The sequence below is a fragment of the Colossoma macropomum genome, unplaced genomic scaffold (genome assembly GCF_904425465.1).
Source record: "Colossoma macropomum unplaced genomic scaffold, Colossoma_macropomum, whole genome shotgun sequence".
In the NCBI taxonomy this organism is placed as follows: domain Eukaryota; kingdom Metazoa; phylum Chordata; class Actinopteri; order Characiformes; family Serrasalmidae; genus Colossoma; species Colossoma macropomum.
The window spans coordinates 7539421-7558001 of record NW_023494792.1 but is presented as its reverse complement, the minus strand read 5'-3'; the positions used below and the strand labels follow the sequence as shown (position 1 = coordinate 7558001).

Sequence of the window (18581 nt, the reverse complement as noted above, 5' to 3'; positions counted from 1 at the left end):
TCTATTGGACACAACCAGGAAACAACAGAAACTTTTAACCCTTCTGTTATCTTCAAATTTACTGGCATTCTTGGGGTCAATTTGACCCCAACAACTTAAAATGATTATAATTAAAACTGTTACCCAAGTTTATGTGTCTGGTACACTATTTCTTTACGAAACAAATGATGTCAGACAATTATTTAGGAGGTGTAGGTGGTTTTGTAGAGGCCAGAAAGTGTAAGCCAGTTTTTGAAAAAATCTACCTGAAAAAGTCATACCACCTACTTTCAGCCATCCTTACAAAGTCTTCATGGTTGCTGAGCAGCCACACATGGATGTGCAAGACCTGACTAATCAAAAAATAACAAATTCCCCCCATAAACAAAACAAACCAGATACCCTGCCCAACAGTTAAACAGCAATCTTGGCATCGCTTTCCATACATTTCAACTCCCTCAGGTTTCTCCACCGTTGGAAAGCCGCACCAGTGCTCACTCTGGTTTGACTTCATCCAATCTCGTTTTGTTCAAAGCCTTTTCTACTTCTGTCTTTCTTCTCGTTTTTTCTTTAGCACTTCAACCGGTTGTAGATACCTGTGTAACTTACTCTGTCATTCTTGTGAAACTAACGCTAGCTCCCAACTTCCTGATGACTCTGCACAATTGATTAACGTTATTGATCGCTATCGGGATGTGAATATCATTTTAAGAAATACAGCAACAAATGTTTCTAAAATAAATCACATAATCCACCTTTGAACACTGAATGGGGTCAGACTGCCCCCCAAAGATAATACGAGGGTTAGTGGGTCCTGTGATGTCTTTCTCAGCAGGGCTGTATGTGATGTTCGGGTGTCCACACACTTTCGGCCACGCTGAGTCCGAGCACCGCTGTGCCTTTAAGAGTGAGACTGTGAGTTGAGCGCCTTCCGCCATTTCCGTTGCTTTCTGCAGCCGGTAGCGTCTGTCACTCAAAGCCCCCCAAACGGTGTGGACTTCAAAATACAAATAAAGTCGTACACAGCCGTCCAGGGTAGGTGCACCTAGCTGACTCCCACTCACTCACTCCCCACCTGCGTTGAGTGTATCCGACAGTAAAAGGCTTGAAGCAGCGCCCTCACACAGCGGCTGGCTGACAGACAGCGGCCTGCTCATTAATTATAGCAGAGCTGAGCTGAGCTAACGTTAGATAGAGTTAAAATTAGCCCGAGTGAGTGGAGGGAGGGCAGCCTAGCTTAGCCGTGCTAGCTGTTCAGCACCTCTCCCATGTTTGACAGGTAAATATGAGCACGGACTGATGTTACACGACTGTCCGAAAAGCACTGTTCAGTTGTTGTGGTCCTGCATGAAGCGGTTATTTAGTCGCAGTGTTAGCTGGAGGCTGCTAATACACGCTGGGTCATGCTTTTGTTTGTAGCTTCGTTAGCTAGCTAGCTAGCTAGCTCTGCTTTGCTTTGCTCGTCCCTCTCCAGCTGCTTTTTCATCTCCATGGCTAGCTAACAGGACACACGATAGCTGTTTTCAGAGAAACTCTCCAGGGGAGATGCTGTTAATGCTAAACAGTAGCCTGTCGACGCCCAAAGATATTGTTTTTTTTGACTTTATCGGTGTTACTTGGCTAACTGCACAAAGCAGCCCGAAGCTATCTTTAGAACTGACTAGCATAAGGCAACAGCAGTATAGAGACTGTTAAACGAAGTATTTGTTGGATATGTTTGCGGTTTTAGGCGTGGGATGCACATAGAAGTAACAGTAATAAATAACAGTAAAGGGCTAAAAACCGTCGCGCAGTTGCGCGTTAAAAGGGAATTCCACCGATTTTCTAATTTCTGCATACTTCAGTGGTTGGGATATAAACAAAGTCATTCAGAGTGGTTTGTTGTGAAATGATTAAAGAGAAAGTCTGATTTTCTTTACAGTGGTGGTAATAAGAACTAGGGGTCGCAGTGTCTACCACTCAAATATAGCCGTTTTATTTACTATCCAGTACCACCTGTGAACCTCCACGTGTTTTCTGTGTTTTTATATGTAATGTTTATGATGGTAAAATAGTGGTCAGTCTGAAAAAAGGGTGTCCTTGTGGATATTTAGCCTTACAACACCCTTCTTTCACCATGAATTGATTAAAATACGTTTTAGCCCAAAACGTTTATTACATAAGCACTGTGAAACAATGTCTCAGACCGCATGTTCATAACCATTTCATGTAACAGCTTTCTTAAAGAGAGCTTTTAAAGACGTTGCACTCCTCAGACATCTGGTTCCCATCAACACCACTGGACAATTCTGACTCTAAGTTTCTCTAGAACAAAGCATTTTACACCATACCACTCTGAATGACTTGGTGACATGTTAACCATTTAATTATTCGGAGTTCTCCAGAAATGTATGAGTAAATGTGGTAGCAGGTGTATTAGCAGAGATGAGACTTCATCCCTGATTCATCATCACCATCATGTATGTTTTGGCTGGTAAACTTACTGGTAGTAATTAGTTGTCTTTGTGTCGAGATGACAGTGTGAACACGAGTAGTGCTGGGCAGTTCTGATAAAATTCAACATCACAATATTTTCCAAATATATCATGCTTTCAGCTCATAATGGCATCAATCCAGTATCAGCATGCTGGGCCAGTTAAAAAAGAAATAAATCCTATTCAATCCTGTAACAAATCTGTTCTGAAATAGCACACAATCATACTATGTGCTGTGATGTGTATTTCTCCCCTGGGGGGACAGTAGAGTGTTTGAGTAGTTTAAGCATTGTAGTCTACTTTTGGATGTTCATCTTAAGGGAAGTACTTAAATTCAAAATAGTTCATTTTAAATCTTTTTTTTCTTTTTTCAGAATTGGACAGCTTTTAGTTTAAAGAATTTTAAAGTTGTTTTTTCGATATTTGTATCAGCCAATACTCAATACTTAAGTATCGCTATCCATGTCCGAGAAGAAAAAGTGGCATCTCAAATATATAATTTCGCATTAATAAAATTAATGAGCCAACACCTTAGAACTCTGAGCTAAACATTGGCTTACAGTCCTGACCATGGGGACTTACACAGTACTGTAACAGTATAGAATATAGAACAGAAACCATATTTCCAAATTTAATGTTTACCTGCCTGTCCTGGCAGTTTTTCTCTACAGTTTTGTCATGGTTAATTCCCACCCACTAGCTAGGTCACCCACCAATCATGATGCTACCAAGCTGAGAGGGTGAGTTCTAGCACCTTCTGAGACACATGAAACCAGCCATCGCATCTTTTTGAACTGCTGCTAATGCAACATCATTGGACAGGTCTTTGTTTTTAGAAGAGAATATTTTTTGGCAATTCTGTTACATCAGCTAACAGACATTTACACTGAGTAGCATCGTGTTGTGGAAAGGGCTTAATGTGCTGTCTTGACTCCCAACCATGAATGGCTGTGGCTTCGCCAGGGATCAAATTTGTGATCTCCTGACGATTGGGCCAATGCTTAGATGGTTGCACGAAATAGAATTTAGAGCTAAAGCGGTTTGACAGCAAGGACACAGTTATTGTGTGGAACAGAATGTTGTTGTGGGTTTGCTTTTCGTCTGTCAGTGCCATCAAAGCTGAAAGTCAGTGTCACAGTGTATCAGCATCACAGTACACTGGTGTAGGCGATGTATCACCCAACGCTCATCACTTGCTCATCCGCTCATAATCCATCGTTATTGTGTCTTCTTCCTGTTGTGTAGTTGTCCAGAACTGAAGCACAAAGAGGTCATATAAGCTGCGTTAGTACTGTGGAGTTTCTAATGCTGAACCATGGATGAGGAGGACAGCCAGGATGAGCTGATCAATAAGAACGCTTCTCACGGAAAAGGCAAGAGGCCTGCCTCATCTGTTCTCTCCGATGAAGGTTAGTGCGTGTGCTGTGTGCTGATATGGAATTTTCTGTTGATCGTTTTGGGATATTTGTTAACTCCCTGAACTAATTTTTACAACACTTAGAGGAAAATTCAGATGGTGGAGATGACTCACAAGAAGGTGCAACAGACAGTGAGGAGGATGATGAAGAAGATGACGATGATGCCTCCGTAGATCGAGAAGATGAAGATGGTGAGGAAGAGGACGGGGAGGATAGTGAACGTAAGAACGGACAAGCCACATTGCTTCAGTACCTCTAAAAATAATATTGAGTTTTCCAAGATCTTTTCTGAGTTCTTTTACTTGGATACTGAAATAGTGCAAATGACATTAGCATTAACACTCATATACATGTACATATTCCCAAACAATGAATTCATTGGTCATCAAACTAGAGTAGGTGTGATTGACACCTCATGTAGTCACCTTATTCTGTGTATGTTTGGTAGATGAGGATGCCCAGAAGGACCTGGAGGGGGCTGTAGGGAGCACATCCACTGACCTGGCTGGGCTGAGCTCAGATGAGGATGCAGAGAAATGCCCCATCTGCCTCAACTCCTTCCATGAGCAACCAGTGGCTACGCCTGAGAGCTGTACACACTACTTCTGTCTGGACTGCATTCTGGAATGGGCCAAGGTAAGTGTGGCACAACTGGGAACAGGCACTATAGGATCCAGGTGTAGAACCAGCCTAAGTGCAAAGTTGACATTCAAGCCAGCAGATTCAATTAAGAAGTACTTTTATGTCACATTTCATGTCCCATCACCCTGAATGACGTTGTTTAAGCGTTAACAATTTAATTATGCAGAAATTTTGAAAAAAAGGTAGATATTCCCTTTTAAGCGACCTGTGATTTATCAACAAGCGACACAGCGTCAGGGCATCAAAGTGCACTGCGATTTCATCAAGAACAATCTGAATGTTCCACAAATTCATTGTACCAGTCTTAGGCTTCTGTTGTCTGAGGCCCCCAGTTTTTATCCCCTGATCTGTTTCTTCATACTTTTTGTTTGTATCAACAATATTGTCATGAAAAACACTGAAAGATTCTTGTTAGAAGCAGTGTACATGCCCACGTGCAACAGCAGGAGAAGCATTAAACATCTAGATATGCTTTTTTGTGTGACACTTTTTCTTTTGTCCTTAGAATGCTAACTCCTGTCCTGTGGACCGGATAGTCTTCAGTAATATCCTACTTCGAAAATGCTTTGGAGGCAAAGTCCAGAAAACGGTATGTAACTGTTTCTTGGGTTTATGTCCTCTTAATCTTTGCTGCTAACCTGTAACATAAAGTGATTATATTCAAAGGACCACTGTAGATATTAAAGAGAATCAGTATTGGATACAGTGGCATTTTAGTGACTAGTGATGTTTTTGAATGGGCTGAGATGTTGTCTTTTATGTTTGCTTGTGTCTGTGTAGATAACGGTTCAGAAGACAGTGAAGGCTGGTCAAGAGGAGCAGGTGGATCTGGATTTGGAGCAGACCAGCTGTGAGGTGTGTGGTGGATCGGACAGAGAAGACCGCCTGCTGCTGTGTGATGGCTGTGATGCTGGGTGAGGAATTTGTGCCAACCTTGACTAACATACTCAGATAGTGTTAGAGAAGAGCTATATATGGTGATAGTGAGGCACTAAACTCAGAATAGACCATTTATAGCCCAAAAAACATCACACACCCTGTACAGTGGAAATTTCATATAGAAAATCTTCTTTAATGCGGTGAGGTGAGTGTCACAGACTTTGACCCCTTTCTCTCTTCTGTTGAAGGTACCACATGGAGTGTTTGACACCCCCTTTGGATGCTGTGCCTGTTGAGGAGTGGTTTTGCCCAGAATGTGCACCAAACAACCGCAACACAAGTAATGACCCAGATACTACCAACACCAATAGCTATTCCCATCATAATTCACTATTCATAATGATAACTATGGCTGAAGGGAAATATCTATCTGACCGATTTTGCATCTGCAGTTTAAATTACAATTATCTTTGCAGTCTTTCCCGTTTTGATTTTGCAGTTAAGCTTAGTGATCAATACAGTTCTTTTTTGGTTCACCTAAAGATGCAAACCTTTTACAAGAAAACAATGTCTTTGAAATTCTGTCAGCTTACACAGAAGTTAGAAAAAATTAAAATAGTTATTTTCTTTTTTTATTTTGTCTTTTTTAAAATGGGCTGCACCATTTAAATGGACAGTTTACTGGGAACAAAGGCATTTTGGGAATGTTTTTCATTGTATAAATTTCACAGACGTCTAAACAAATTATGTACTTTCATATTTTTCTAGTTATTTTAGTTTAACCAAAGAAGTTGTTTAAGAAGTGCCATCCTAATTTAAAGTAAGTTTCAAATTCCATTTGTTTGCTATGCATTCACAGAAAGAGCTTTTTTGTGTTTTAGGAAGAGAGCGATCAAGTGAGGTTGAAAGCAGCATTCTTCCCACCACCAGCCGCTCTCGGCTGCCTACCTCAAGGCCCACCAGAGCCATTGCGCGCACTCAGCACAGCGAGAGGGTCCGCGCCAACATCAACAGACACCGTATCACACAGGCACGCACTGCTGCACAGGTTTGCATGATGTTTTTGCCTGGCTTTTTTAACAGACTGGCAATGTAGTTTTAGCAGTTGCTAAATGATTCTGTCTTTTTCTTCAAAGCATCATAATGTTTATTTCCTTTTAGCTGTTAAAATATTAATTTAAGAACTCTAACATGTAATACTTTTTGTGCTGTGATGCTTTCAGGAAAATTCCCCCTGGTTTGTTATTAATATGAGGGTTTTTGTGTTCAACCAGATAGTTCTTTTTGGACTTGTGGTATGTTGCTGTGGTTTTAAGCTAAAGAAAACTTTAGGGTTTAATCATTATGAGAGAAACCCTTTCAATCTTTACATAAGACCTCTATAACAGTTTGCATGTGAGAATGGATTTTTTAATGCAACTTAAGGACTTTTGAATGCAACTATTCCAGCTTTGTTTGAAAACATTGCATATGTGTCAACCTGTGTTGTTTCTGCATGTTTGTAATTAGGGCTGGGCAATTAATCGAAAAGTAATCGAAACAGACATTCAGAACCTCTAATCAACGCAATCTCGCCCATGTAGGTTATTTAGATTTTTTTTTTTTAAATTCTGTTAATCCTTTCCCCACTCTGTGTGTTCATGTACTGTCCGCTTAAAAACTTACTACTGCACGTGTAGTCATGTGACTCCACTCTGCGACATGGAAGCTAAGGCTATGTTCACACAGCAGATAAAAGTGGCCAAAATCTGATTTTCTCACCAAATCCGATTTTTTTGTTTGGCTGTTCACAATATCTTAGAAACGTGACCTGTATGCGACATGAGTCAGAACAGATCAGCTCCTAAACCGACCCGCGTGTGCAAAAGAACAGTGCATCATGTTGCTTCACGTGGCTCATCCAGAAGTAAACAATCATGACTATGAACGAACGCCAGTCGCTCCCGGAGCTTTCAGTTTTATGTTCGCCAGCATCGCAGGAGCGATCATGAAGCTTCACTGACTGACAGCTGGGCTCATCACCTAGAATGTGTTCGAGCTTGCTGTACAAAGGGTTTGGTTACTTCTTTGGTTCGCATCCTCGGATTCTTTAAACTTTGCTTTCAGACTTTTAACTGTTCTTTGACGCAGCAGCCTCGTTCCCCTACAGCCGTGTTCAGCCATTTCTTTTTAAATCTCTTCGAACACGGAGGTGTTTTGGATACGTCTCTTCTCATCTAATTCTACAGAAATATCGCCCCAAATGTTTAGTAGGTCTCAGCAGTGCGAAATTATGACGAATATCTAGTAGGATTGATGTAAAACCTGTGTGAATTCCTATCTGGCTGTTGAGACAATTTACATCAAGACATGCAGAGCATATTTACAGTACAAACCTAGTCAGTGAACTATGAGGGCAAAAAAACAAACAGACAAAAACAAAATAATTGTTCATTAATTGTAATCGAGGTAAAATATTCAATTAATCGTGATATTGATTTGAAGTCATATCTCCCAGCACTATTTGTAATACATGGTTAGTGATTGCTGTACTGTTATTCCTGTTATTCATGCCAGTTTGCTCCCCGGTACATGATGCAGTCCACCTGGCTGGACGAGACCATTAACGCTGTGGTGGCTGGACTCAACACAGCTGTATATGTGCGGGACTTGACTCCCCGCCCACGGTCCCGCAGGAGACGAAGGAGAGGTAGCTAGCTACTGAGAAACAGAAGTGTTGCGTGGCTCTGTTTGTGCAATGAATGCTGTCATTGATAACATTTTATTTATTAATAGCTTAGTGCCTTGGTGAGATAGAATAACACAATATACTGAGTTTTACTATTATCTCACCCTGGATATCTGCAATGTAATTTGTATGCAGTTAAAAGAAGGAAAACTAAAAAAGAAGGGAAAGCCACTGGGGGCAAAACAGCAAGCACGGGTGTGAAGAGACGGAAGCGTAGAGTGAGGAGGACAAAGTCAAGAAAAAAATTGGTATGTCATGGCCTGTTACACGTAAACCTCAAGTGCTTCTTTAGTTTTTGAAATTTGCCCATGATGTGTCCTGGATATAAACTTACAATGATGAAACGTTTGCTGATGCTAAGGAAATTTAAAACACATTGAATTAATAGACATGTGTGTTTAAGAACACTGTAAAGCGAACCAAAGTTAGCATTTAGTTATCATGCTCTGGGAGCCACTGTGACACAGATGCTTAAATGGGTAAACATAAACTGTTGTATTCTCTCAGGTGCAGAAGATGAAGACCACTACTCGAGGTCGTATCGCACGCAGTCTGGGCATTAAGAAGCCCATTCGCAGCTCTTCCATTCCCTCTGTGTACCGTCCATCTGAGCAAACACTTGGCAGCATGAGAGCAGACATTGGGGCAGCCTCCCTCTCTATTTATGGAGACCCTTTTGATCTTGACCCCTTTGATGATGAGTAAGTTTATGACATAACTAGCTTTAATGGCTGTGTGAGTCAATTTTGGTTCTGTTTTGTTGTGTTTTACTTGTTACATCTATACTGTTTTACTCATTTTTGGAGTTTTGCTGCTGTGATAATATCTAATCTATTTCATGTTTAAATATGTGCAGTTTGTATTAGGAGGGGACAATATGGCAAAAATATATCACAATATTTCAAGTCATTTTTTCCATACGAAATATGCTTCCCAATTTAGTTTATTAAATTGGAAAGAATCTGTTGAAAACTTTGAAACTTTTTGTTTATTTTTAGATTTTACACACTACACTGCACTATGTCTGGTTAAACAGGCCTAATTATGCTCTCTTTGCTCTCTTAATGCATGTAGTGTTCTTCAAATACTGATGATGATGTTATGCTCTAAAAATGGATATATTAACATAGTATGGCAAAATTTCTCACATTAAGGCTAATTTTTGTCATATTACCCTCCTCTGTGTACACCCACAGACTGCTTTGTATCTGTCAGAAAAGTTAGCAGCATAATTATAAATCTAAAGAATGGAACTCTTATTTTTCAGGAATGAGGAGACACAGCAGGCACCAACTCCGTCCTCTTTGCTAGAGGCTAAGCGGCGGGGTTTGTCATGCTCTGCCTTGCGCTCCCACCAGCCGGTGGCCCGACCCATATCTGCAGGTTTACCCAGGTGACCCAGATTTCATTTAAGCCAGCAAAATCAGTGCTGCATGCTTTAATGTGAGCAAGGAGAAAATGCTTCTCACTTTTTAAATTAGCTGTATAGGTTTAAATTCTGATGAAACTTAATAGCATAACAATGCATAGAAATAGTAAATCACAGTCTGTGGACTGATATTAGAAAATAACAGGACATGTAAGCTGGAGAGCACATTCTGCATGGACAAATGTTCATCAAAAGATTTGCCAGATTACATCGATGTGAGATCTGTTGTGTAGATGTCTGTATGTCTGATTAATGTGTGTCTTTGATGTGCATTTCTGGTTGATGTGTTTGGCTGCTTAGCAGGCGAGGGCAAGGTATCCCTCAGGTGCAGGAGGTGGCTGAGGCTGCGCCGGTACCAGACCTGCTGGGCAGCATCCTCAGCGGTCAGAGCATGCTACTTATGGACAGTTCTGATGTGATCATCAACAGAGATGGCTCCCTCAAAGCCACCAAACCTGGTAAGCCACCTGTAGTGATTGTATGCTTGCTTTTTAATTCCTCATGCATACCTTGTAGTGTTTTTGTTGGTTGTTCACTATTTATTAAACCTAGGGTCAGTGTTGTGGCCTAGAAATATAAGGTTGGGCTACAAATGTACAAAAAGCATCAAGATTCGCATACTGAATAAAACAAGCTATTTTTGTTAGTGAATAAAAATGGTGTGGTCCACATGCCTTCTGTGCAGTTGTTATGTCAGAATATTTGCTTTTATTTTCTTGTTTCAGTGAGTTTGTCTTTGCCAAGGACCAGCATCTCAGGCAGCTCAACTTCAGAAGAAACACAGAGCACACCCTCCACAGAAGCAAGTCCCTTTCAGTCCAACAGGCAGCCTGCATCCTCCTCCTCCACCTCACCCTCTGCCCGCCCCTTACAGAGACGTTCATCACACAATTCCCCACTTACCTGTCCTGCCCCTATGACGCCTGTATCTCCCTCCTCACCCACTTCACTTACACCCTCATCCGTCCTTGGGCACTCACGATTGCATACGCCACTGCCCCACAGACCAGTGCCGTCACACCCTGCTGGATCTGAACACAGTCAATGGGGCACCTGTGGGTTCAGAGGCCAGCCCCCAACAAGGGTTCCAAGTGGTGCCTCTGACTCTCGCTGTGGAGTAAGGGGAGATGCTTCTCAGCAGTCCTCTGCAAAAAAGCCTCCACCCAAGCCAGTATGGCTGGATGTGTCTGGATTGCCAAGGATACCAAAGATTAAAAGGGAAGGCGGTTCTGCAGTGCATGGCAGCAGTGGGAGCAATAGCAACAACTTGCCAGCATCTTCCGTGACCAGTTTAGCAGGTGACAAAGGGAGGGAGCATACTGTTGACCAGCAGCGGACAAGTGCAAGTCAGCAGAGTAGGGCAGTAGACAGCCAGAGACACAGGCTACACAGTACTGGACCTTCTTCCTCTTTTTCTAACTCTTTCTCTGCTCCCTCGTCCTCGGGCAGTGTAACGTCAAATCCGCGGCCATCGTCGTCTTCTGCTATTAGCTTCCGCATTAGCACGAGTGGGAACCCATGGCATGCTCGGCGGCTTTCTGCACCCGAACCGGCTCTGCCTGTGAAAGATGAGTCTGCAAAGAAGACGCAGAAAGACAAGCAAAAGCTGCTAACGTCCCATTCCCAGGCTAAAAAGGCCTCTGTGAAGAGTGAGATTTATGATCCCTTTGATCCCACAGGGTCTGATTCGTCAGAAAGCGAAGCTGAGAATGATTGTCCTGAGATGGAACCCCAAAGCGGTGTGTCCATGCAACCGGCTGTGGAACAAACTGAAGGTTCCGTACATCAGGTTAAAACAGAGCCCATGGACATGGATTCACCTGTGGAAGAAGGACATTCTGAAATGTGTGTGCAAGTTAAAAAGGAGCCATCTCCTTTCAAGGATGACCCATGGCCACTGTCGTCGGATCAGTTAGCCAGCGGACATGTGCAAATGCAGTCTGGGAGTCTTGCTGCTGTTATGGCTTACAGTGAAAGCCCTGCCATGTCTGATGCTGAGAGTAGTGGAACGCCTGAAAGCCCATTTACCAAAGCATTGGGTCGCTCCAGATCGAGCTCAACCTCCAGTCATCACAGTGACAACAAAGTGAAGATAGAGGTGAAGGCTGAACCAGAAGATGAGCCATCTCCAGTGCAGCCCAAGTGCAAGTCTGAGCCTGAAGTCCCCAAAGGGAATGGCTTGTGTGATGAAGTGCCATCATTAGCAAGCAGCTCTGATGTAAGCAACAAGAGCAAGGAGCAGGAAATGTCACCATGCCCCCAGCCTGAGGAATTAGGCAGGCAGTCAGAGTCTGCTTCCCAAAGCCCTCCCTCCAAAGACTTTGAATGCTGTAATAAAAAGAAGAAACACTCAAGGTCAGAAGAAAGAAGGCACTCACCCTCTAGATCTCCAGGCTGCAGGCAGTCTCGCTCGAGATCGAAAGAAAAAAGGCGGTCTCGCTCGAGATCAAAAGAAAAAAGGCGAACTCGTTCACGATCTAAAGAAAAAAGGCGATCTCGCTCACGATCTAAAGAAAAAAGGCGGTCTCGCTCGAGATCGAAAGAAAAAAGGCGGTCTCGCTCGAGATCGAAAGAAAAAAGACGATCTCGCTCAAGATCGAAAGAAAAAAGGCGATCTCGCTCAAGATCTAGAGAGCGAAGGCGCTCACGTTTACAAGACAGGAGGCGCTCAACTCGCTCCAGTAGTAATGAGAGCTCAAGGAAGAGGAAAGCAAAGCGGGATAGCCGTGAGCGATATGATGGCAGATTGAAAGATGGACACAAGAGATCCAAAGAGAAAAAGCACTCTCGCTCTCGCTCCAGATCTAGATCAAGGTCCAGAGAGAGGAGGAGAGAGCAGACATCCTCACACAGGTCTTCCTCAGCATCAAGAGATGGAGGCGAGGCGAGGCCAAAAAGGAAGAGATCTAGATCAACCTCCCGAGACCGAAAAAGGAGAGCAGATGTCCCGGAGAGCTCTCACCAGAAAGAAAGGAGCACTAACAAATCTGCAGTATCAACTTCTGCTGAGGCAACAGTGCCAAATCACAGTTCGAACAAAAATGCACTGGCATTGAGGGACAAGACAGATTCTGGAGGAAATGAATATGAGACCAGAATTTCAGTTGTGTCAGTTAAAAGGCAGAGTGAACCCAGTAGTCCTGGCTATTCAACATTAATTGAAGAGTCTGAGAACCCTGAAGAAATCACAAAAGAGACTCCTTTAGTTAGTGTGTCAAACAAACCACATGAAGTCAAACCCAAAGAAATTAAACAAGAAACCATCTGGCCACTTGATGAGGTGAGTGAGCCCCAGCTACAGATAGATATAAAAGAAGAGAAGGAAGAAAGCTATGAATTGTGTGAAGAATTAAAGACGCCTGAGGAAATTAAGAAAGAAGACATCACAACCACAAGTATCACTGAGAAATCCCAAGAATTCAGTGAAATCGGTTTGTCAAATACATCCACGCCTAGAAATCAGACCGGTTACTCATTACCTCAGGATGAGAAAAGTACTAATGACACTTTTGAACCATCGAAACAGGTCAAAACAGAGCAAATTTGGCCTGATGACGATGATGATGATGGTGATGACCCTTACAGAGATACTGCTCTCGTCATCAATTTGTGCCCACCTGACCCTGCTCCCATGGATTGTAAAAAGGAGCCTGATGGTGAGTCGTCTAGCTTGCCTTTGGTGGCAAAGGAAGAGATGGAGGTAGAACCTCTCCAAGCACCTTGCCTAGTAAAGCAAGAACCTGTGGACTCCTCAGATGAAGATATCAATGTGGACTACTTAATTGACAACTTGGACTTCATTAAGAAAGAGATGAAGGAGGGTTCAGTCACTGATCCAGCAGGTGCTGTGGAGCCCCAACCTGTTACACAAGAGGTCTCAACAGAATCTAAGCAGGAGATGGAATCACCATTAGTCGTGGCCAGCACCAAGGCCAAATCACAGGGAAAACGAGTTACCTGGAATATACAAGAGCCAGAGGGCCCTCAACCAGAAAAAATTAGCAGTAAGTGAATCATCATTCCTTTGTCTTGAATGTAAAAGCAATCCTGTGTGGCCATGTGACCGCACCTTTTGGTTTTTTTCCATGCTGTAATACACCTGGTGACTAGATAATGAGTTAAATTTGAATGTGTTAGAACAAATAAAAAATACAAAATGTTAATCTGCTGTGGTTTTCCAGAACAGGAATTCCCAACCATTGCATTAAATGTTTTCATGGCTTTTTTAGACATTTAGTAGTGATGCACCAAAATGAAAATTCTTTGCCAAAACCGAAACCAAAATTAAGGACACACTGGGCTGAAAACTCAAAAAGATGACTTCATGTATGGTAAACATACATACTCTAAATAGTACAGTATGTATGCTACAGTATGTGCAGTGGTTTTAATAACTTTTCTCTTTTTCATTAGCATTAAAATAGTTTGTCAAGTATTAGATTTTGACACTTCATTGTAGACTTGTGTTCACATATTTTGACTGTTTTCAGTGGCTAAAATTTCTGTACATCACTCACATGTATATTGCATTCAAAAATTTTGGCTTTCTTTCCAGTGGCTGAAATTTCTGTGCATTGCTAATATGCAGTGCAGTACCAGAACTCAACTGGGAAAAATGTAGGAAAAGGCTTTAGCTTTGTGGGCAGTGTTCAGATGGAGGGCAGTCTACTTTGTGATAAGAAAATAAGCCTTAAATGAACATGCTGTAGGACTTTGTACCATGCCCTGATTCCGTACAGTATCCTGCAAAATGCATGAATATTGCAAGTTGTGGAATGTATAATCTTATTAACACGTTTTGTTGAAACATTAGGGGTTTCATGATGAAGTTCAAAGCAAATTGGTAATCATTTACACCTTGGTTGTGCTTATTTCAAGCAAGACGCATACTTGAACTAAATCTGGTTGTGAACCTAATGCAGAAAGAAATTATTAATATTTTCTGGTAGAAAGTATGTTTTGCTTTAAAACTTACATCATTTGTGTGACAGAAAAATGCTTGAATGTGTATTTGATTTTGCAGAAAATTGCAAGCTAATGTAGCATTGAGCAGACCTTTTTCACAAATGTGCATATTTAGCTTTACTAACTAAGCTACTGCTAAATACCCTAAGTGTATCTTGGATGCGTGAGTACATAGGCTCATGTTTGAATAATGGTGTTGATCTTTTCTCTTATTTTACTTTCAGAGCTTGCTCTCTTCAAACTGAAACTGAAGCAGGAAGGGTCTCGCAAAGCTGCCTCCACCTCTTTCACACACAGCTCTAGTCAGGTACAGAACTGTTCACCTGCGTTCCTGTTATTTCAACATCACAAATGAAAGCTAACAACTGCTCAAGACTGGAGACAGTGTGTGCATATGCATATGACAACCACAGGGTGGCATCATGTCCTGTTTTTTTAGAATGTTTTAGTGCAGCTCTGCCAAGACCAGTAAGGGCCATGTGACTGAAACTGGAAGCAGTCGAGCAAGGCTTTCAAAGGAAATGAAAGTGAACCTAGTACTGGGAAATTGTAGCCATTCAGGAGAAATGACTACCTTTTAGGAAATGATTTTTATTTAGACCTTGTTTTTATTTAGAGCTTATGCAAACTGTGTCAAGACAACATACAAGACAACACACAAAAAATGTGTCCTTATGTATGTAAATTTAGATTAAACTTGAGTGTGTCAAATTGTAATCAGTATTATGTGATAACATCGTGTTAGTTGTTATTAAGTGTAGGACACTTTATGCAGCTGTCATACTGTTTAATGAAATGCATTAATAAAGATCATGACCTGAGATTATTTGTGCATGCCTAGCTTATCGTGGACATGCTATTGTGTTGTATTAGTAGTTTCTGAATGGGATACACACTGAGGGTAAAGGCAGCAATAGAGAAAAAGGTGACAAAAAAACAACTTGTTTAACTGATGCAACAGCTATGCTGATAATAGACTGCAGTTTTGTTAAAATGATAAGCAGCTGGAGCTGTTTTACTGTACTGCCTTTACAAGAATTCACACTCTTTTGAACAGTTGAGACGAACAAACACAACTGATGTTGATTCTAACCTTTGTTGTGTTACACTTTCAAGGAGTCAGCCACAGTCCAGGTGGGAGCCAAACCAGCAGTAACAAGCCTCAACCCTCCTGCACAGGAGGGACAGTCAAACTCTGGCCAAGGAGGATCAAAATCTCATAAGGAAGAGCTCTTACAGGACCCCCAACAGAAAGACAAGGTGTGTATGCAGACTGCAAGTAGATGACCTAAATATGTTTGCAGCATCTTTTCACAAGGTTATGGTCAGAGTTAAGAAACAGGAGTCTTGTTCATCATGAAGGTGAAGTCAGGTGCAGTTATTTTTTGCTTTTTTTTGCCATTGTTTCATTCAATTTCTGTAACCCCCTTTTTTGGGTTCAACAAATTCAAACTAACATTTAAAGTGAAGTTTATAAGAAGTGAATTTGTTGTCTCTGTTAGGGTTTTAGTTGGAGTGTTGGGTTACTGTCAAATTTAAGAGTTTAGTGATGGATAGAAATAGGTTCATATACAGCCATCCATACTACAGCCATCAGTGGCCGGGAATCCATGGGAGCACAACTGGCTTCACTCTCTCTGAGTGGGTAGGATGGCCTCCCTTCCCCCCCCACCCATCGCTCAGCGCGATGCTAGCCGGCGGTGCTTTACAAGACTCGGAGGAAGCCTGTGCTAGCCTTCGCCCTAGCGCTGGTGGTACCAGGTGATTTGGAGAGACTGAACTAGTGGGTGGAATTGGATATGATTAAGTTGGGGAGTAAATTGGGGAAAATAATAATAATAAAAAAGTAGGGTAAGGATGGTCAGGGAATAGGTGAAAATTAGCTGCATTTACCACAAATTATGTACTGTTAAAGTCTAGAATGCTGATAAAATCTGTAACTTCTTGAATGATCACTTTTGCCACTTGCAGTACATGAAGAAGCTTCATATGCAGGAGCGGGCCATAGAAGAGGTGAAACTGGCCATCAAGCCTTTTTATCAGAAAAGGGACATAACAAAGGAGGAGTATAAAGAGATCTTGCGAAAGGCTGTTCAGAAGGTGAGTCTAAATGTTCTGAGTGTTTCAGTTTTGTTTTGTAAAGACAATATGCCCTCATTTATTTAGTGTAACATGAAACCCTACCCTCTTTTTCGTTTTCTCTTGCGTCTGCTGACTGTAAATCTCATTGTGCCACTCTCTTTTTTCCCTCATGTTTGGTTTCATGCTTTTCCATTTGCATACTAGGTGTGCCACAGTAAGAGTGGTGAAATTAACCCAGTCAAAGTAGCCAACTTGGTGAAAGCCTATGTGGATAAGTACAAGCATGCCAGGAAGCACCGTAAAAGTGGAAGCTCTGGGCAGAGTCAGAGTGCAGAAGGCCCGAAAGACTCAGAAACACCTGGGTGATGACCACACCCTTTCATGGACAACACTTCAGTCAGTCTGCTCAGTGCATACATTTTATAAAATGGACTTCCCTGAAATCACATGACTCTACTGGGAACTCTTAAGGGCTCAACAGTTGTATAATCAGTTGTTTAGTTAATTGTTTTCTGTATTGGTTTCTGTATAGGTTTTTGCCTCTGTATAGTTACTTATGAAAATAATTACTGTCTAGGGTGGGAGGGAAAGGTCATTTTACAGTGGTGGGGGTAAACATATCCAGATGGATAATGGAGATGCTCAACACACTTGTATGCCATTGTTAATGACAGCACATTTAAAGTCAGAAATTTTATCATGTTAGTGAGTTGTATCAGAAAAGTTGACAAAACCTGTTTTATCAAAAAAAATGATAGACATGGTTGTCAAGGAAAGTTCTGTAATTATTAGACAACTGAGGCCACTTTTTTCATGTATTATGTTGCAGCATATTGTACTGCTATAATTAAAGCCTTGAGATTGTATGCCTTTGAAAAGCAGCCCTGTTCAGGAAAAATGGTTGTTTGATAAAAAGGATTTGGACACTGATGGTGTAGTTACATATGTTCAGTGAAATATAAGTTTCATTGAGAGCAGCCTATACTGGAGTGTGCTATAGATTTCATTGAGAACAATGAAAGTGCAGGTTTCATCTTTGATGAAAAGAATTCTCCTTGACTTGCAACTAATTTCTGACTGAATTTCAGGATGGCTATACAAGCCTAGAGTGTACTGGCCTGTTGGTAACAGTATGCATGCCGTTGTGGAAAGTCTGCAAAGAAGCATTAGTTAAGACATAGAATTCTCTGGGTATGAACAAACACTGGAGAGAATATTCATTTAAACTGAAAATCTGCTGATTAACTTCCAGTGAGTACTTTCAACGCCCGGCTTTTGTAAAGGGATGTTTTAGACTCCTGGCATCATCTCTAGCCTTTGTGTGTGTGTGTTTTTTACAGTTTTTCCAGAGTAAAGCAGAGCAATGTACAAGAAATTTAGCTTTATATACATGGTGTAGTTTAATTTGAGGAACTGACTATTGTACCTTGACACAACTGTAATATACCTTTTAGTTAAACTGAAAGCTAACATTTTTGGTTTTGTTCTCATACATAAGCTACATGAACAAACATTTAACTGCAGTTTTCAAATACATCTGATTAACTAAATATAAAATTATATTTTCTGAATGTGTTTGCCAATGAGTTTCTGCTAAATATGACACAGCTGTGTCATTTGCCAATGATGATTTGTGTTTAATTTTTTATGGACACATTGGACAGAGCTTTGGAGTAAGAAGGAATACAAAGATGCACAGTCTGATCAGAGTGGTGCTGCACTGTTACAATGAGGTAGGGCCACAATTGTGAATGATATTCTCTTAAATGACAGATTTTGTCTTTCTAAAGACACATCTTTCAGCAAATTGCTTTTGATGTTAATTTTATTCTTTTCTTTCCTTTTTGCATCAGTAATCTGTTTCCCTGTCAAGGACAAATACAACATTGTGGAAATGAAAAAAGGAGGCATTATCATATTTGGTGAAGTGTTCTCCTTTCTAACATGACAAAGTCACAGGTTGGCGACTAATTTTAGGCTGCACC

The 18581-nt window shown here is 41.4% G+C and overlaps 1 protein-coding gene across 5 annotated transcripts; it reads left to right on the top strand.

Annotated features, from left to right (window-relative positions):
* Positions 1-903: 903 nt before the first annotated feature.
* phrf1 (PHD and ring finger domains 1) lies at positions 904-18528 on the top strand. Of its 5 annotated transcripts, XR_005007482.1 has the most exons (19): positions 1021-1258; positions 3699-3862; positions 3955-4092; positions 4320-4507; positions 5019-5102; positions 5294-5427; positions 5641-5732; positions 6274-6440; positions 7949-8081; positions 8256-8368; positions 8628-8821; positions 9388-9513; positions 9850-10007; positions 10275-13553; positions 14739-14821; positions 15631-15774; positions 16486-16614; positions 16801-18329; positions 18450-18528. XR_005007482.1 is itself a non-coding variant. In XM_036575761.1 (18 exons), exons 2-18 carry the CDS (start codon positions 3769-3771, stop codon positions 16960-16962), a joined length of 5418 nt encoding a protein of 1805 aa, XP_036431654.1. In that variant the 5' UTR covers positions 904-1014; positions 3699-3768; the 3' UTR covers positions 16963-18524. The 5 variants fall into 5 exon arrangements, 4 of the variants coding, with proteins under 4 accessions (XP_036431654.1, XP_036431657.1, XP_036431655.1 ...); XM_036575761.1 differs by lacking the exon at positions 1021-1258 and adding an exon at positions 904-1014 and having other exon boundaries at positions 16801-18524; XM_036575764.1 differs by having other exon boundaries at positions 6274-6422; positions 16801-18524.
* The last annotated feature ends 53 nt before the right edge of the window (positions 18529-18581 follow it).

What these genes read in the sequence shown, in the direction of transcription:
- phrf1 (XM_036575761.1), top strand. Translation starts at nt 3,769, where the DNA reads ATGGATGAGGAGGACAGCCAGGATGAGCTGATCAATAAGAACGCTTCT. An exon ending in GGACGGGGAGGATAGTGAAC is followed by an intron (nt 4,093 to 4,319) that starts GTAAGAACGGAC and finishes TATGTTTGGTAG; the next exon opens with ATGAGGATGCCCAGAAGGAC. An exon ending in CAAAGTCAAGAAAAAAATTG is followed by an intron (nt 8,369 to 8,627) that starts GTATGTCATGGC and finishes GTATTCTCTCAG; the next exon opens with GTGCAGAAGATGAAGACCAC.